The 18,703-nt window shown below is 46.0% G+C and overlaps 1 protein-coding gene across 2 annotated transcripts in view; it reads right to left on the bottom strand.

Annotated features, from left to right (window-relative positions):
- The window catches only part of LOC142591281 (uncharacterized), a 99,943-nt gene that overhangs the window by 56,456 nt on the left and 24,784 nt on the right, over nucleotides 1-18,703 (bottom strand). For both annotated transcript variants that reach the window (XR_012830434.1, XM_075703613.1), the window contains exon 3: nucleotides 8,815-8,897. Coding sequence is in view for 1 of the 2 variants with exons in the window: in XM_075703613.1 (XP_075559728.1) it covers nucleotides 8,815-8,897 (83 nt within the window). In the remaining variant the exon portion in view is untranslated. The remainder of the gene's footprint in view (nucleotides 1-8,814; nucleotides 8,898-18,703) is intronic.

Genomic DNA, 18,703 nt, shown 5'->3' with positions numbered 1-18,703 from the left:
GTCTTTCTGCGCCACTGTACCTGTGCTTACATACCGATATACCGCTTTCCCTATTAGAGTAAGAAAATAGGCGCCACGCCAGTTTCTGTTTACGTACATTGCATAGCACAATGCAGATACGAGTATTTCATGTATTTCTTGTTGACTCGTATTTCATACGAGCATTTCACACACAGATAATGCAGCAAGGTTACTGTTTTCATATGAGTTTAAGTAAACTTTAAGTAAGAGCCATGTTTGGCATCTAGTGACGCCTGCCAATTAAAACCATTACGTGTGTCCGAGAGCGAAGAAGAGCAAGCACACTTTTTCAATGGTTGGTTCCTACATATCCTACCTCAAGCCTACTCGAGTGCCTGCACTTAAGGCGAATAGTAGCAGGGCCTTGGTTGATTACTAATAATTTTTCCCCGTGCTCTCTGGGGAACCTCTGAGATGAGATCTAAGGGCAGAAGATTCATTGTATTTCGGTTAAAACAAAAGCTTTGCAGTTAAATTATAGGAATCCCATATTTTGGCCTGGATAAGTGTAAGGTTCCGGCATTGACCTCACCTTTGTTTCAAGTTATTTTACGAAAAAGTTGTAGTGGTTTTCAGACGTTAAAGCACGGTGAAGTGGCCACCTCCCCACTCATTTTGGTAACGTGGCTGACGGACGACAACTTACGCGGCATCACCCCATTTGCTGACTGGCCGACCATCAACTTCTGTAAGTTGGCTTTCGTGATAGCGTATCCTCAAGTCAAGAGTACGAAATAACATGTACCCTCAGGCCGCCACGCATTCACTTTCGAGAGCCCTTACATGCCCCACTGGGACATCGAGGGAGGGACGCTTCCTGTAATTTATCGCCGTCTGCATCAAAGATTTAGTTTTATAAAGTCGGTGCATGGGCTTAAAGTTGGCTAGACACACAGTAAAACCGTGCCTCCACGTAAAACTGGAATCTAGAAAATCGACGTTGTTCTGCGAGCTTTTGGACTGCAGAAAACATTATCCGCACATTCAGATAACTGTTCGTAATCTTTCTTAAGCCCCTGGACAGCACCACCTTTTAAATATTTGGCCCTTCATAAAAAACGCGGAGACAATGACATCGCTGCCGCTTTCTGCACAGTGATCACTTGCGAAATTAGTTCCGCTGGAACATCGACACTCGCAAACAGACTAATTTCATAGAGCGTTATCAATGAACAAACTAAAAGCTGCACTTGCTTTGCGCTAGAGTTGATCAGCGCGGTGATAGGATAGTACATATTATGTGCCCTATAACGTCTTGGTGAATAGGCCAAAGGGTATTCCTGTTCTTGTTCAAGAACTGGTGGCAGACAGGCACAGTTCCCAAAGAATGGAAGGAAAATAGCCTGATTCCGCTCCTAAAAACTACCCAGTCGCTGGTAGGTATTTCATCGCCCTGTCCGATTGCGCTTTTCATCTGCATAAAAAATAGAGCGAATGATTCTGCCACGATTAGAATGGCACTTCGAACATTATGAGGTCAATGTAGACGCGATAGCCATATTCAGACACGGTCGTTCTTCTATATAATGTTGTAGACTTGGTCACTTATGTCTATAACAAGGAATTTTGTATGCAATCATTTGCTACCCTGTGCTTAGATATTCAAGGAGCTTATAATACCGCCTAGCTTGGTGCTGCTTTTACCAGGTTAAAGGTGGTAGGGTTGAGCAGCAATATCTTTGGGTATGTAGCAACCTACGAATAACATCTTTCTTGTTACTCACCTAAGGCGGCCCTATCGTAACGGTAACCATGGGTTCTATCAAGTTGAAGTACTGAGCCCCACGCACTCCGATAAAGCTTTCCTTGGACTCGCCCAAACCTTTCCAAGAACAATTCGGCTCGTCGTATAGGCCGACGGCATTTAGATTTGTGCGTCGGCTGTCACGCTGCTTCACTTTCGCACGTGGATTCAAAAAGCAGCCACTTGAACTTCGTCCTACCTTAACGAATAAGAACTGCAGATATTATTTGAATAGTGCGCAGTAGTTGAATTTACCTGACAACCAATATCTCCATACGTAATATCTGTGCACGGTGAGCTTTTCTCGTGCAGGACGTCACACATTCTGGCTGTGGTGACTCGCAGATACATGCCCTGTAGTCCTCATGTGAACTACGTGTCTGACACCAACTTGCTACACGTTTAAGATCGTAGCAGGAAATAACCTGGGTGTTTCACGGCACTCCATGCTGCAGCTGTTGATGGTCCATTTAAAAACTACGCCAGCCAGCGAGCTCGTCACGCCGTATGCCAGCAGCCGTATACCATATGCCGTGGTCGACGGACGACCTTGAGCCGCTGTTGCCTGGCAATGCCGCAGCCGCGCTCCACCAGATGGCGCCACCGTTGACGCCGCTGCCGTCGCCGCTCGCTCCACTAGATGTGCTCCCCAGGGGTAGAGGAAGAGGAGGTGTCGTCTAGCGGGCGGGTATATATATATATATGCGCTTCGCCTCAGTGTATTTAGTCGTTATGGAGAGTGCGAAAGAGACGCAACCACGACAGAACAAATCGAAGAAGAGACAACGCGCTCAAGAGACTCAAGAAGAACGCGCCGCACCACAAGCTTCGTAACGAAAATGCGGTTGGAAGAAGTCGTGCCACGTCGCGGAGTGAGTCTCAAACTGCGAAAGAGATCGCTTTTGCAGCTCTTGCTTTCGCAATTCAACTAGGGTTAACCAGAGCCAAACCACATGCAATTTTTTTATTTTGTTTCTGTGGTTCAGCCTGCTGGTGGTCCCAAAAACCTGAAGTATTATCTGAGTGCAATCCAAATTATTCAAGTCCAAGCCACCAAGATGCCTCCTCATGACTTGGCCTACCACGGAGCACATCAACGAGCTAAACCATTGCAATAGCTCAAGAGAGAGAGAGAGAGAGAGAGAGAGAGAGAGAGAGAGAATACAGAGGAAGGCAGGGAGGTTAACCAGAGGTAGTTCCGGCTGGCGACCCTGCACGGGGGAAAGGGTTAAGGGGAATAAAAAGAGAAAGAGAGTGGAAGGCAGAGATGGAGAGAAAGCGAGACGAGCCCTTAAAAAGCGCATACACTATATAGCGGTCCAAAAACAAGAAAGGGGCTGACAGATGGAGTAGCACACTGTGGTATAAAGTTTGTAAGCAGGGATAAGGTGCCTCAGAAAGGCTGGCCAATGTTTCGATAGGAGGACCTATCTTCGTCAAAGGCGGCCTCGTCATCCTCGGCGTGTTAGCTTTAAAGGGTTAGTGCATGACGTCACGTGCGGGTGTTGTCGCTGGCAGCTGGTTTTAAAGAGAGAGATTACCAGAGGAAACAAGCGCTGTCGTCCGACGTCTGTGAGCATCATTCCCAAGACGAGGGACAAGAACGTGAGAGTGGGCACGCGGGGAGAAAAGAAAAGAAATAGAAGGAGAAAAAAAGAAAGAAAAGGGGGGGTGGGGGAAGCCAGGGCGACACCAAGACAGACAAAAAAAGGGGGGGTAGAGTGAAAGAAAACGAAAGAGAAAAATGACATTTTTTAAGAAATACGGGGGCTTGGGAGCGTGTTGGGAGTGCGAAAGGTTAGGAAGTATTCAGCGGGAGTCGTTGGCGGCATGTTTTCGAGGCATTAGAAAGGCCGGTCAAGCTGTCAGTGCGCGAGTAACACAAAAGACAAAAAAAAAAAGAAAAACAGACACACACACACAAAAAAACAACCATGAGTTGATAGTGACTTGAGTAGCATAGCAGCAATAAGTCGAGTTATTTTGAAATAGTTAAGATGGTGACGAGGAGTCTGCGGTGCAATGTATGGGAGATTAATTTGTATTCTGACGGTGTTATATTCTGACGGTGTTGTATTCTGACGGGGTCTGTGTGTAGACTTCGGTGGTGGGTTTTCTGTTGCCTGTTACCATTTTGTCTGAAGTATAGTTATTTGGCCAATAGAAAAATACAAGCACGAGGCTAACAGACAGCTAAACAACCCAGAACATTACCGCAAACTAGATAACGATCCGACATTGTCCTACACAGTGACAATTACCAACAAGCTGAAATCACTTTTGGCTGATGAATTGATAACACCGTCAGAATACAAATTTCTTAAACCAAGCAACAAAACTGCCGGGCGTTTTTACCTCCTTCCGAAAATTCATAAAATTCCATCCGCTGAACTATACACTGCTATTATCCCAGGCCGTCCGATAGTATCAAACAACAACCCCCCGACAGAGAGCATCACTACATTCCTTAACTACTACCTTGGTGACTTGCCAAAAGCACTTTGGTCATTTGTACAAGATACGCCCCACCTGCTGAGAATTATAGAGGACATTAATACTAAAGGCACACTACTCCACAACACAATTATCGCAACACTAGACGTCACGGCGCTGTACACCAACATTCCAATCCCTGATGGTTTATGTTCGATAAAACAAACGCTGTCTAAACACATTGCACAACACTCTACTGAAGTCTACTTGTCTCTCCTTGAATTAGTTCTAACACATAACTACTTCGAATTTGAAGATAGTTACTACCTACAGATACATGGTACAAGCATGGGTACGCCTTTTGCACCAACCTATGCGAACATATTTATGGGGATTCTAGAAACAGATTTCCTAAGGCGCTGTACTACCAAGCCCCACACATACCTACGATACATAGACGTCATACTCATAATCTGGGGACATGGTCAAGACAGTCTAGATAAATATGTAGCCTTTCTAAATTCTGTTCACCCAACAATAAAATTCACATCAGAATCCTCAACTTAGCGCATAAACTTTCTGGACACAACAATATACATTGACAATGGTGAGCTAAAGACAACGCTGTATAGGAAACCTTTCGGCAAACAACAGTACCTAGAATATAACAGCCATCATCCCAGACATTGCAAACAAGGCATCTTTAAAGGCCAAGCCACACGACTACGTCGCATTTGCGTTGAAAACAAAGACTACATAGATAGACTCGATCACCTTACAGAAACGCTATCAAACAGGAACCACCCAAACAGTGACCTTCAAACAGCCTACATCGCTGCAACCAAACTTGATCGAACCGAGGTCCTCAAGCCCCGCCCGAGGATCACAAGAAAAACAACGCCTCTTCTTACTACTAAATTCTCAAACGCACTCCCGAACGTGAATAACATCCTAAGTAAATACTACCCAATTCTCACCAGCAACCAGAAACTTAAGAAGATTTTTCCCGACCCTCCCAGAGTAGCCTACAGACGCAACACTAATTTTAAAGATGTTCTTGTGCACGCCAAACTACAGAAAAAGAAGAAGCTGGGAACCAATCCCTGTGGCCGCCCCAGGTGCTCTACATGCAAACACATTCAATCTACTACTACAGTAAAAAGTACAGCGTCGTATTACACACACAAGGTAACTTCGGCTTTCACCTGCACATCAAGGAACGTAGTCTACGGTCTAGAATGCGCCGCTTGTAGCAAACAATACATAGGTGAGACTGGGCAACAAATTAATACAAGACTCAATGGTCACCGCGCGGACGCAAAACACAATTTACCCAAAGCAGCCAGCCACTTTAATGAACATGGTCATATATTTGACAAAGCAAGGCTCTATATACTACAAACAAATTTCCGTTCCCCTCGCGAAAGGAAGTATACGGAATCATACCTCATACACAAGTTTAATTGCCTACACACGACAGGAATTAATTTGGCACGCGGCAACTTAGAATCTTTAAAAGCGGTAACTTAAATCTGAAACTCTCATATCATCAACCAAGACACAAAACGCATTAGGCCACCAGCTAACTTTAATTCTTAACCTCACCTACTCTTCCATTTCGAAAAAAAATTTTATTCCTGCCTACTACTCAACTTAATGTACTCTTTCAGGTTTTTACGTCTATACCAACTGTACAACCCCCTTCTTCCATGTACACTTGCCCCCGCCCGCTTCAGCGCGCGTCACTCTCCTGTTTGTTATTCCGGTTTCGCTCCCCCTTCCCCCTGTCCCTTCCCTTCACCCCCTTTTTTTTAAATCTATTTTTTTAAACCCTCTCATCAACACATTCCGAAGTCAATATGCCTTTTTCGGCGCCTCGACCCTGAGTATCGCCATTTCTGGATGCCGCCGTAACGCCACCTACGATGAGCGACTGGGGCAGTGCCCCTTGAAATACCATGCCGCTGCCTTTCAGTCACCCCATACATTGCACCGCAGACTCTTCGTCTCCATCTTAACTATTTCAAAATAACTCGACTTATTGCTGCTATGCTACTCAAGTCACTTTCAACTCATGGTTCTTTTTTTTGTGTGTGTGTCTGTCTGTTTTTCTTTTTTTTGTGTTTTGTGTTACTCGCGCACTGACAGCTTGACCGGCCGTTCTAATGCCTCAACAACATGCTGCCAACGACTCCCCCTGAATACCTCCTAACCTTTCGCATCCCCAACACGCTCCCAAGCCCCCGTATTTCTTAAAAATTTTCATTTTTCTCTTTATTTTTTTTAACTCTCTCCCCCCTTTTTTTTGTCTGTCTTGGTGCCGCCCTGGATTCCCCCACCCCCCTTTTTTTCTTTACTCTTTTTGTCTTTTTTCTGCTTCTATTTCTTTTCTTTTCTCCCCGCGTGCCCACTCTCACGTTCTTGTCCCCTCGTTTTGGGAATGAAGCTCACAGACGTCGGACGACAGCGCTTGTTTCCTTTGGTAATCTCTCTCTTTAAAACCAGCCGCCTGCGACAACACCCGCACGTGACGTCACTGCACTAACCCTTTAAAACTAACACGCCGAGGATGACGAGGCCGCCTTTGACGAAGATAGGTCCTCCTATCGAAACGTTGGCCAGCCTTTCTGAGGCACCTTATCCCTGTTTACAAACTTTATACCCCTATATAGCGGTAGTGGGCGGCGTTCTTAAATTCTATCGTTAAACTCCGTAGACCGCGGGTACCTTAATAGCTCACGATTACAGAATAAGAAGCAGCTTATTTTTGAAAAAATTCATGAACACTTAGACACTTCTACCGGGCACCTACCTATCGCTTCATCAGCCTTCTAGCAGAAAGGCCCCGTTCTGTAGTCAGAGCAGTGGTTTTCGATCATCATGCTTCATTTACATCAAGACATGCAATTATGGCCAGACCACTGATTCCTACATAGCGTGTGAGCCGTCTTTAACAAGATATCGCAATCGCAGGACTTCTGAAAAAGTCAGAATAACTGCTATGTGCACTCAAGAAACATAATTTGCTCCTTTGGCATGAGAGGTACAGCGACTCCGCACTCACCTCCCTGATGGCTCAACTAACTCGGCCAGTTCCAGTGGCGCTGTAGTGATACCGACCAGAGGAATAAGCAACGATTGAAGCCTTTCGCATATCGCTATGTCTGCAGCTGCAATGTTTACCGCGGCGCACTTCATATGGTCAATACAGATAGTCCTGGACAAATATTGGTCTTCTGCGACTCAAAGCCTGCATTACAAGTCGTTCCTTAAATATGGAACTGGCGGCCAAATCACGTAAATCGTCGAACTTAGCCGCCATTTGAGTAAAGACGGCTACAACGTATGTTCACAATGGATACACACACATCGCAGCATAACCGTAAATGATCACGCAGACCAGTCTATCAGAAGGTCACACAAAGAAAACCGCTGCGTCCCGATTCCACTACATAGAAAATACGCTGCGAGACAGTTTCAACTTTTATAATTCACACTGTCGTTAATAAAATTAAAATTAAATTATGGGCTTTTACGTGCCAAAACCACTTTCTGATTATGAGGCACGGCGTAGTGGAGGACTCCGGAAATTTCGACCACCTGGGGTTTTTTAACGTGCACCTAAATCTAAATACACGGGTGTTTTCGCATTTCGCCCCCATCGAAATGCGGCCGCCGTGTCCGGGATTCGATCCCGCGACCTCGTGCTTCACACTCTCATTGGGTGAGTAGAATATCGCACATATAACGCCGCAGCAGTCTGCACAGACTCAATTCTTCTCTGCAAATCGGACCTCCGCCCGGACGGCAGGGACGCGAAGCATCACTTCTATGTCAGTTGTGGTTGCAGATTTCATTCGGCAAAGCTTATTCACCACTATAGAAAGACTGACAGTCCTACATATGATGTCTTCCACCGTGACGAGAACATTGAGCACCTATAGTGTCGTTGTACGCAATTTGACATATAAGGGTTATCCAAGCCTAATACACTCAGTCGACCAGTCGATTGACCATTGAGCGTACAGACAATTCTGTAGCCCCGTACCCACCGATTATTGGCCCAGAAGGCAGTGACAGCTTTTTCGTGCTTTTTGAAGAAAGACTGGTTTGTGCAGTCGGGTCATGTGCGCACACTCCCTGCAATACTATCTCTTTGCTATCCCTTCTTTACCTTTTCTTTTCTCTTTCCCCCTTGTAGGGTAGCCAACCAGATACTTTTCTCATCAACAAACCGGCATTCTCTCTTTCTTTTCTTTCTTACTCTGCATCTATTCAAGCAGCCGTATTGCTCTCCGAATGTAATTATTTCGAAGAACCGCTAGGACCAGGTGGGCTAGGAGCTTCAATCAGTGCATGTAAATGCCCACGCACATTGTCAATGATGACAGGAAAAGCGAGACGGTGGTTGGCGCATAATTTTCTGCATTAATAAATGAAAGGCCGTCTCAAGAACGAATGGCGAATTTCATGGGAAACAAATTTCTACAACAGACTGCCACGATCATCGCAGTACGTAAGCCCTTGTTGCACTTATTGTAGCAGAAATAGTTTTAAAAAACATCTCCACGCGTTAGAGGTCTTAGAGGAAAACGAGGTGGACTTTCGCATCTTACCCGATTTTGCTACGGCATGCAGAATGGGGGCACTGTCGGCAAGATCATCTCTTGACAATGTAGCCTGTACAAAGTAGGTTGCCCTGGAAAAAATACCAGGAGAATTAATGGTGATGGAAGAAAAACACGAACTAATATTTACGCGATGTTGATATTTGTCTTATTTTAACTTTCAGAGCATCCTGACTTCACAGTTCATTGAACTGTTCACCTAAACCACACGGTGACCTAACGAACATAATAACCGGTCCTAAGGTAGAACAAGCGCTGATGTAACGCAGTCGTATATACTTTACAGCTTGTGTGCAGGCCTGCCGCAAGAACAAGCAATGCCAGTGAGACACATTGTGTTGCATGTGTGTTCTTTACAATGTTATGTTTTTAGATTAGTGAACAAACGCATATGTCACTGCGATTCTATGTTGTGTTGCAATTTATACGATTTACTTTGTTGATATCTACGGCCTGTCACTGAAGCACGTACGCTGCTTATGTGGTTGCTTTAGCGTCTTTGTCAGCTGATCGCTAATGTCACCTCTAGCCAAGAAACCACCAGACGTGTACTCTGCTAAATACATATAAATTTGATGCACAGAAATATATCTTCAACGCTCCTCAAAGTAGGGCAACATTGATACGCTATCACAGAAAATATTGCGAATTTTTACAAAGGAAAATTTTATCCAGAACATTCCATCATTTGTGTTACATTGGTCAATACCAGTTTATTCATAGGTAGTACACATCTAATTTTCTGACGTGGAATTTCTGTTGTATCGTTTGTCGCCATTCTAATTACTAACTGTTGCTGCCTGATAAACGAAAACCAACGCTGCGATTTGCAGAATTCAATAACGAAAATTTTCCTATGGGAAGAACAAACTCCATTTAACCTGGCGTTTCTAAAAGTCTATCAATAATTTTGTAGGTATCACCCTTGGCAGATAACATAATTGTAGCCCTTAAACTGGATTGCCCAACAGGCGGACATTGAACGAAAAAGACGAATACAGAATTTACTAAGTACCAAGAATTCAATAATTACGTTTTAACTAAAGATCTTACGGCAGATATGGCAATTTACAAATCATAGCCGGGGTGTTCACAAGGCGATTCCACGTGCATGAAAACGAAAGGGTGACACCAGTGTCTAGCTGTTATTCTTGGACTTTGGTAGAAATCCTGGGGCGGTCGAGTTACTTTTCTACTGCAATGTATAATAAGGCGTTTTCAAGAAAATGTAATAAGAGGGCTTTTATTACTCCACGGTCGACGCACATATCTCGAACATGGTGTCATCCACATAGTTCTTTTCGAGCCGATAAGCCTTGCAGTAACACCAGCTACAATTTGGGTACTGTAACGACTGCAGTAAGTTAATTAGTTAAGGACTGATTCAGGAAATGTTTGTCAATTATCGGATTAGGCATTACAATTTATAATGCGAGTAATGTCTGGCTCTTCGAGCGAACTAGCTCAAGGACTGCGATCGGGCTATGTGCCACACGTGATTTCACGAAAAGTTCTTAATCTATTCACAGGGACACCTGCTTTAGCAATCGGGGGAATGAGCATTTGCCTTCATATCTTACAGCGAATCTGTCAGGGCTGGTTTCCCCAGTACTGTGTGCGCGTGCAGAAAAAACTATCATCGCCAGGATTGGCTCCAGCGTCGTCGTTGTCTTGCACAGTTGGCTCTTTGGTGCCCGCCTACGCTAGCGCGTGAATGCGCTCGTGGCACAGCTCCCTCGTTAGACGACGTCAATATTAATTAATTAGTCAGTTAATTAGGCAATTGGTAATTTACTGAAGAAAACCAATAACTGAGAAACACCTTAATGAACCCTTGAGATTTACCGAGAGATAAACACCGGGGATGCATGTTTCAGCTTCGCTAGTTAACCATCTCTACAAGTGCTTCGGTTGATAATATTTCAATTCCAGCGAGGTTGGTCAGTGATAATGGAGTTGTTTTATTCATTTCGCCAGCTGGAACGCAGACGATGGTATGCGCATGAATATTAGCAATTACGCTTCATCTTAGATGCCAAGCTATATAACCTTAAAAAAAACCATGAGCTTGATGATTTCCCCGAGACTTATATTGACTTTCCCATATATCCTGCTTATTCTGGCCTCTTGGTTACCCCGCATGGTAGAACAACCGTCTCGTAAAGCCATTTATCGGGCTTTTGACTCCTGAAAAAGTTTATATTTCTTTCGTATTCACTAGAATTTTCATAAACAATTCATGATTTTTCTTTACAGCTAACTGGTACGCCTAATGAACTTCCAGTTTTCTCTTTCATGCAACTTCACCTTTTGGGTTCCCGCCACCCTCATTTGCCATATAACCTCGCTAAACTTAACTGGCCGGCGTGCCCTCTTTTTGAACGACGTAGCCGGCTTTTCATCATGTTTTCCAAATATCTGTCATGGCTAAACTGCATCTTCACTGCAATTCCCAATGAAAAACTCATCATATAGCCCAAAAAAATTGTAGCCTTGGCTACCTACATGGGCATGTGGTGCACCTGGTCAACCAGCGTCCTTTTGTTTATAGATTTTCAAGAGTAGCGGAACCTCTCAAGACAAAAACGCGCGAAGGCGTTCCCGTCGTGTGTACGGAAGAATAACTGCAGTCGTTCACAGAATTGTCAAATGATTGCAAGTTAGCCCAGTTACTCGTGCGTTGTGCTGACAGAGCTGATATAAAATAGACTTCGGCAGCATGTTACACTCATTTACGACATGAAAGCGAAAACCTGATGGACACTTGGTAAGGCTCCGTCTCGCATCGTCGCGTTGCTACATGCGCAGTTCGACTTCCTTGGCTCGTTTTCGACGCTCAGCTGCGGTTTGGCATGCTGGTATTACGGGGCCAGATTTGAGCCAAGGATGTTTCACAGCGAAAGCTGTATATGACTAACCCTCGTGAGCTATCGCTCATACGCCCGTAAGCAAGCAGAAAGTCCAATGGCTCATAGCCCCGTAAAGTTCATGGCTACTTCAACGTGTTCGGTATATGGCCCCACGTATCGGTGCCGGAAGTTTTTCTACTACTACAGTACGAGGTCCTGCACCCCAACAGAGGGTCGCACGACAAATTTGTACTGGCATTGGATATCAAAAAGGCCTTCGACAGCTTCTCCCACCGCACTATTCTGGAGGGACTGGAATCGATGAACTGCGGAACACGAACGTATAACTACGTGCGCTCACTCCTCAGTGACCGCACGGCTACAATCGGATAAGGCTCCACGAGGTCCGACATATAAACTGTCCCGACAGAGGCACTCACTCCTGTGGGAGCTATACTCTCTCCTCTGCTGTTTAATGTGGGGTTGAGAAAGCCAGCCCTGGAGCTAGATTCACACCCGAATCTCGGCTGTGCGATATATACCGATGACATCACGTTCTGGGTTCACCAGAGGTCCTATGGGGACAAGCAAGAAACTCTTCAAAAGGCTATGGACGCAGTCGTGGAATGCGCGAGGGTGGCGGACATGGCATGCACACCCGGTAAATCGGAATTCATTGGGGTGCGTGCGAAATACGCAAGAAGGACTGGGAGCCAATCACTAGAACTCTCGACGGGGTGCCGGTTCGTCAAGTGGAGACACTCAGAATATGGGGGATGTGGATAGATAGATTGATAGATAAACTTTATTAAAAGAATAATCAGAAAAACCGTTAATGGTCGGGGCCCTTAGTCCAGGGCTCCGCTGGCTCTTGCCATCTTCTCAGCTCTCTTTATCAGCTTGAGTTGGTCGTCGACTGCCGAGCTGGACAGCAGTGCCTTGTATTGCTCCCTCGTGGTTTTCGGGTCTAGGAGTTCCATGTTGTGTAGTGTGCACTCCCACGTAATGTGGTATAGGGTTGGCGTGGCCCCACACCAAGGAAATTCGTCCCTGTAGGCTGTGGGGTGTATCCGATGTAATATGTGTAGGTTCGTATAAGTGCCTGTCTTGAGCCTACGCCAGGCAGCGGTATCTTCTGTCTTTAGAATTCGATCGGGTGGTGGATATCGCAAGCGACGCCCTCTGTGGTAGTTCACCATGGCTGAATACTCGAGGTCGACAGGGTCCGGGTCTTCTGGAGCCGGCGTGATGAGTGCTCGGTGATGTACGAATCCTCGAGCTGCTCTGTCAGCCTGCAGGTTGCCCGTGATGCCAGTGTGGCCCGGTATCCAGATGATGGTTTGGGTGGCGAAATCCTCAGTGTCCTCCTTAAGAATTCGGGCTAGGACTTGTGCAGCAGGTGTTCCAATTCTTCCCTGTAGGAAGTTGGATACAGCAGAATGCTGGAACATCTCACACCCTTCAAAAACTAAAGAGGGTCAGAGTAAACGTGGCCAGAATGATACGGGTAGCGGCAAGAAGCAGAGACGACCTAAATGAGGGAGAGATATCAGCCTCGTTCACGCATTCGTAATTAAACGCATTACATACGCCCTTCCGATTCAGGCCTTAACAAACCAAGAGATCTCACATGCAAACACAATAGTAAGAGAAGCCTTCAAAGCCGCCCTTTGTCTACTCCAATGCGCTAGCACAGAGAAATTCAAGGGCCTGGGTCTGCACAAGACTTTTGACGAGTACGAAGTCGTGACGTTATATGCTCACAAAGACTTTGTTCTTTAACTGAGGGCAGCGAAGTATTGGCGAGGTTAGGCTTTGCTTTGAGAACCCAGTATTGCGGAGAGGAAACTGCAGATATAGACCAAAATGGTCGATCACACATGGCGATGGCCCCAATTCCCAAAGACATGCACCCCAAGTTCTATCCCGGACGACGCAGAGCAAGGGTAAAGACACTAAACAAACGTTTCGGCATGGGACCAGGAGTGTGTTATACAGATGCCAGTGGAACCGGCTCAGACCACCCTCAAAACCACCTCGGCATGCCTGGCAGAGGCTGCAGCCATCGCAATGGCCATTTAGGATGCCGAGCGCCAAACCAATACGGCTGTCATATTATCCGACTCACAAGCGGTTTGCCCCTTGTTTCTAAGTGGAGCGGCACCCCAATCAATACCAATCATCAATATGCGGCACCCCAATCGTATGGTGTGCGGCACACGAGGGACTGGGAGGAAACGCGAGGGCAGACCGTATTGCTCGAAGATTAAACGACCGAGCAACGGCATGGCCTAGCGAAGACCTTCCACCGAATTCTCGTGACATCGTCCTTCAGAAAAAACAGGAGCGGAGACGTATTGAACATCGTCACTCCGATTTAAACATCCAACAGGGGAGGGACTGGAGTCGTATTTAGACGAATACATACACCAGCCTGCACCACCTACACAAAATACACCCCCCGAGGTTCGCTGACGAGTGCCCGTGGAAACCCACATAAAAACACATCATATGGGAGTGCCCCAGGACGCCTCCACACATAGACAGCCCCGTATTACACCAACATCCACTAATGAGGAGTGCCCAGTGGGAAGCATGGCTTGCGGACGAGGTTAGGGAGATCTAATCGGCTCTTCTGGACCAAGCCCAGCTAGCCGCTCGTGCCAGTGGGACCCTGGAATAGGCCCCCCACAATCGTGCCTTACTTTGTTTATAATAAATGAAGTTTTTACTCATTCACTCTTGGCTATTTTGCTCGTCGTGAAAAATAGCGTGACGTCAAGGTTATCGCAATATATAAGCAGGAAAGGTATCAGGGCTAAAAACAGCTGCATTGTCGATCGAGTGGACACGTATAGTACGTACACACGAAGAACAATATGCGTACGAGGAGTCCTGGAGGTATCAGCAACGAGAGTGTAAACACCGCCGGCACGAAATGCCCACCGACGAAGAACGTTCCCGCGATGCTCAACAAAAACCACAATCGCGACCGACAATCATTCCACTTTGTGAAGATGGAATGGCAGCGAAAGCACTTTGATTTTCTTTTGAGAGCTTTGACTGTCGCCAGCTTTCGCTGCCGTTCGATCTTGACAGAGTCGGAATGGTTGTCATTTTTTCTTCGACTGTGAATTTTATTTTCTCAGCAGTGGATTGAAACGTATGCCGTTTCTGTGAGTTGTGTCGGTGATTTCAATGAATGTATGCACTGTTCGCTTCACTTTGCTGAGCGCTTGTAGCTTTAGCCTTACCGGGTATCAGCAATTACATTTTTCGGTTGCTTACGGTGGTATGCGCCATTTCTCGTAAGGGTTTGAGCCCATGAGAAGGTTACGTGGTTCTTTTGTTGCGATAGTAATTGCAGGCACATTCAAAGCCCATTTCTGTCGTGGCTGCCGTCGTCGTCGTGACCTTGATGTTCCGTATAAAATCCAAACACGATAACACCATTACCACCCGCCATACGCTCTACGTGCGAGTGAAAGCTTGCGAGGGTCCGCCGCTGATCGCGGCTTAATCTCGTACGCGCGAGGGAAGAATGCGCGGCGGGAGCGCGCCATCTTCTATCATGCGCGATGCGCGAGGGGGGTGCAAGGGTGAGGGGGTGTGTTCTACTCCGGCGGCTGGTGCTTACGGGGAGGCTGCGCGTGTGGCGTATCTTGCACGTGGATAAAGGCTGTGCTCGTGCGGCCTAATCTTCAAAGTTTTCTGCAATATGAATAATCTACGCGGAGTACCTGTAGCTTCGTATGCGCTGTGCTTTCGATGTCTAATGCCAATTGCAACAACACAGCACGAAGGTCAATTCGCTCGCTGCTGCTGCCGCGCTTCTTCACCGCAATGTTTCGACAGCGAGTTGCTGCGGTCATCGAGATTGATGTGTTCGTGTCTACGTGTACGCGCGTGACAACGCGTTTGTTAGCTTAGATAGTAAGCGAATGTTTGCAAGTTTATACATCTGGTATAAGTAATATCCTTACTCCGTATAGCTGCCTACTGATTTGCTATTGCAATCGATGCTTCACCTTTGGGACGAAACTCGGACTTTAAGTACAAAAACTCCGCGTTTTTGTACGTAGTATGCGTGATTTCAATGAATGTGTGCACTGTACGCTTCGCTTTGCTGAGTGCTTGTATTCTGTGAATTACGCGAGGGATGAGTCATAGCATCTTTTGCTAAGCGGGTATGGAACACTGCTGAATATGATAGTTTTTGTACCAATGGAAGTCAAGACGCGTTCTTTAAAGGCTAAATCCTGAAATGTACCATAGGACGATGGCCTTCAAAGCGTGGCGCACGGTACAGAAAGCCATATGGGCTCGCCTCGCACAGGAGCGCGCACGTGCGAGTGGTCGTGCGTTCGCCGTCATCGTCTTCCACAACTGGATACGATTCCGCTCGCCTTGCCAACAAAGGCACATCGAGATATTTTGGCACTCGAAGCCACGATCTTCGGTGGGAGTGACGAAGCCACGACCTTCGCCTTAAAGATTATCGCAGAAGCCATCTCGCAATAAATGTCGACTTGAATGTGACTAGCATAAAAGCACTGTAGCGATGCAGTGTAGTGCCACAGCTCTGAGGTGTCATGTATGAAGAGTGTGTGAGGTGGCCCTCCTTTCTCGCACTCTCCTGTGAACACGATGCGTAATTCTGTGGCGCTGCCGAGAAATCCCTACTTCGCGCTTGTATGAATATGCATAGACATGTTTGTTTCATTATGTATGCAGCGGGTTTAATTCTGCCATGCACCAGAAAGATTTTTCTTTTTTTTGCATTGAAGAGCTCCACAAGCTACGTGGCACAAAGTTGACACCAAAGAGTTTCATTGAATTTGGCACAAAACCACCCGCACATACGGTGTGACTAAAGTTGGCGCCAAAGAACATTTTTGATGAACGGTTCATAGCTAGTGGCACCTACATAGTGGCCCATCTTAGCGTCGAAGATGTTCAGTGAGGAGCGGCATATGCCCACTGGCTGATACCCTGTGCCCACGCTAACGTCAAGCGAGCCAACTGAAGAGTGGCGCACACTTAGTGGCTCATACCCAGTGACCGATATCACCGTAGACAGAGTCATTCAACAGCAGCAAATGCCAATTACCTCATACCCAGTGGTTCGTACCCAGTGACCAAAGTTTCTTAAAAGATGTTTGTTGAACAGCAGCAAATACTTAATGGCACATACTCAATGTTTCAAATCCAGTGATCCAAGTAGGCTCAAAGAGATTAACTAAAGAGCGGCAAATGCCTACTGGTGCATATTCAGTGGTCCAAGTTAAAGTCAGGTTCATTTCAAAGCGGCAGAAACCAAGTGGCATGTACCCAATGCTCCGGGTTGGCATCAAAAAGATTCATTGAACAGTGGCACATAGCCAGTGGCACTGGCTGGTAGTTTTCAAAAAATAGTTCCAACAGCGCATAGGCCTGACGGGCTACCCATTGGACTATGGACTACCCACTCCCAATGACCCAAGTTGGCGGGAAAAGAGTTATACATATAGTTGCCATGTTTCGACCGTGGCACAGCCTTCGTCAGAATTCTAAGGAAGGCCGTACCACGGCCGCAAGGTAAAAACATTAAAAATCCATGTTTCGTAAGTGTGCTCCTTCGTTTATTCAACTACCTATGCAACGGACCTACAGAACTTTTCCCTATGTATATATATATATATATATATATATATATATATATATATATATATATATATATATATATATATATATATATATATATATATATATATATATGTATATATATATATATGTAGATATATATAGCTCGCAGAGTGTATGTGAACAATTCGAAGAATGATAATCGCTGTTACACACCCTCGTGAAAAACGTGGCTCTCGGGGCCGCACATGGTTTAGTGGCAAAATGATGCAGAGCGCAAGCCATAGTCTAAGATAGGAGAAGGCAAACTACTTAAGGAATGAAGGGACTGTTTAGGAGTGTTTTTTGCAGTCAGTAAGTTATATATGCCCCTTTACGGCTGGATATTTCGACTGGTCACCAAACAGTCTACACTCTGCTGGCTGGCCAAACTAAGCAAGTTTTCAGGCCACCTTATTCAATGACGTCTGGCCCTTCAGCAGTACGCCGTTTCTGCTACCTACATAAAGAGCAACCCGCCGTGGTTGCTCAGTGGCTATGGTGTTGGGCTGCTGAGCACGAGGTCGCGGGATCGAATCCCGGCCACGGCGGCCGCATTTCGATGGGGGCGAAATGCGAAAACACCCGTGTGCTTAGATTTAGGTGCACGTTAAAGAACCCCAGGTGGTCAAAATTTCCGGAGTCCTCCACTACGGCGTGCCTCATAATCAGAAAGTGGTTTTGGCACGTAAAACCCCAAATATTATTATTATTATTACATAAAGAGCACAAACATAGAAGCGTTTACTACGTTTCAGATGCGCCAATGCCACTGGCATCATTGCGACTGGAGAAAAACTTGCCGTCGTATCGGGTCGTTGACGGGTCGAGATAACAGAGAACCGATGTGCGACAACTGAATGGCTCTTTGTCATCGAGCACTTTCATGACGAAGACTTTGTTATACGGCTTGCTTTTAAAACGGTCAATATCTCACTGAACAGACAGATTCAAAGCAGCCTTCAAGAAGTGCTTAGAGTTTCAGCCAGCCGACACAAAGTATAGCACTGCCTAAATTTAGCATTACTTTACTGTCTCAGGCACTGGATTCATGGAGTGCAGCTCCTGTAGCGCACTTGGCTCTGACCCAGGTATTCTGCATTAGGGACCGCAAAATAATGATAACATGGTGATATATAGTTTGCGTCACATCCGTGTTTGGTGAGGCCGTCGGAGGCGGCGCTATTTTTGCGATTTCGCAGAAGGGTGTCTCCTTGGATGTGCATGAGAGAGTGAAGTAAGATGTTAGCTCCAGCCGACGACTACGTGCGCCATGGCTCGTGCGCTTGCCGAGTGTGTAGCATTACTAAACAGCCAGCTGTTTGCCAAGCTGTCGCTTGGTATATCCGTGAAAATTTTCAAACTAT

This window comes from Dermacentor variabilis, chromosome 8 (assembly GCF_050947875.1).
Source record: "Dermacentor variabilis isolate Ectoservices chromosome 8, ASM5094787v1, whole genome shotgun sequence".
In the NCBI taxonomy this organism is placed as follows: Eukaryota; Metazoa; Arthropoda; class Arachnida; order Ixodida; family Ixodidae; genus Dermacentor; species Dermacentor variabilis.
The sequence above is the reverse complement of the archived record's forward strand: the minus strand, read 5'-3'. Positions and strand labels throughout refer to the sequence as shown.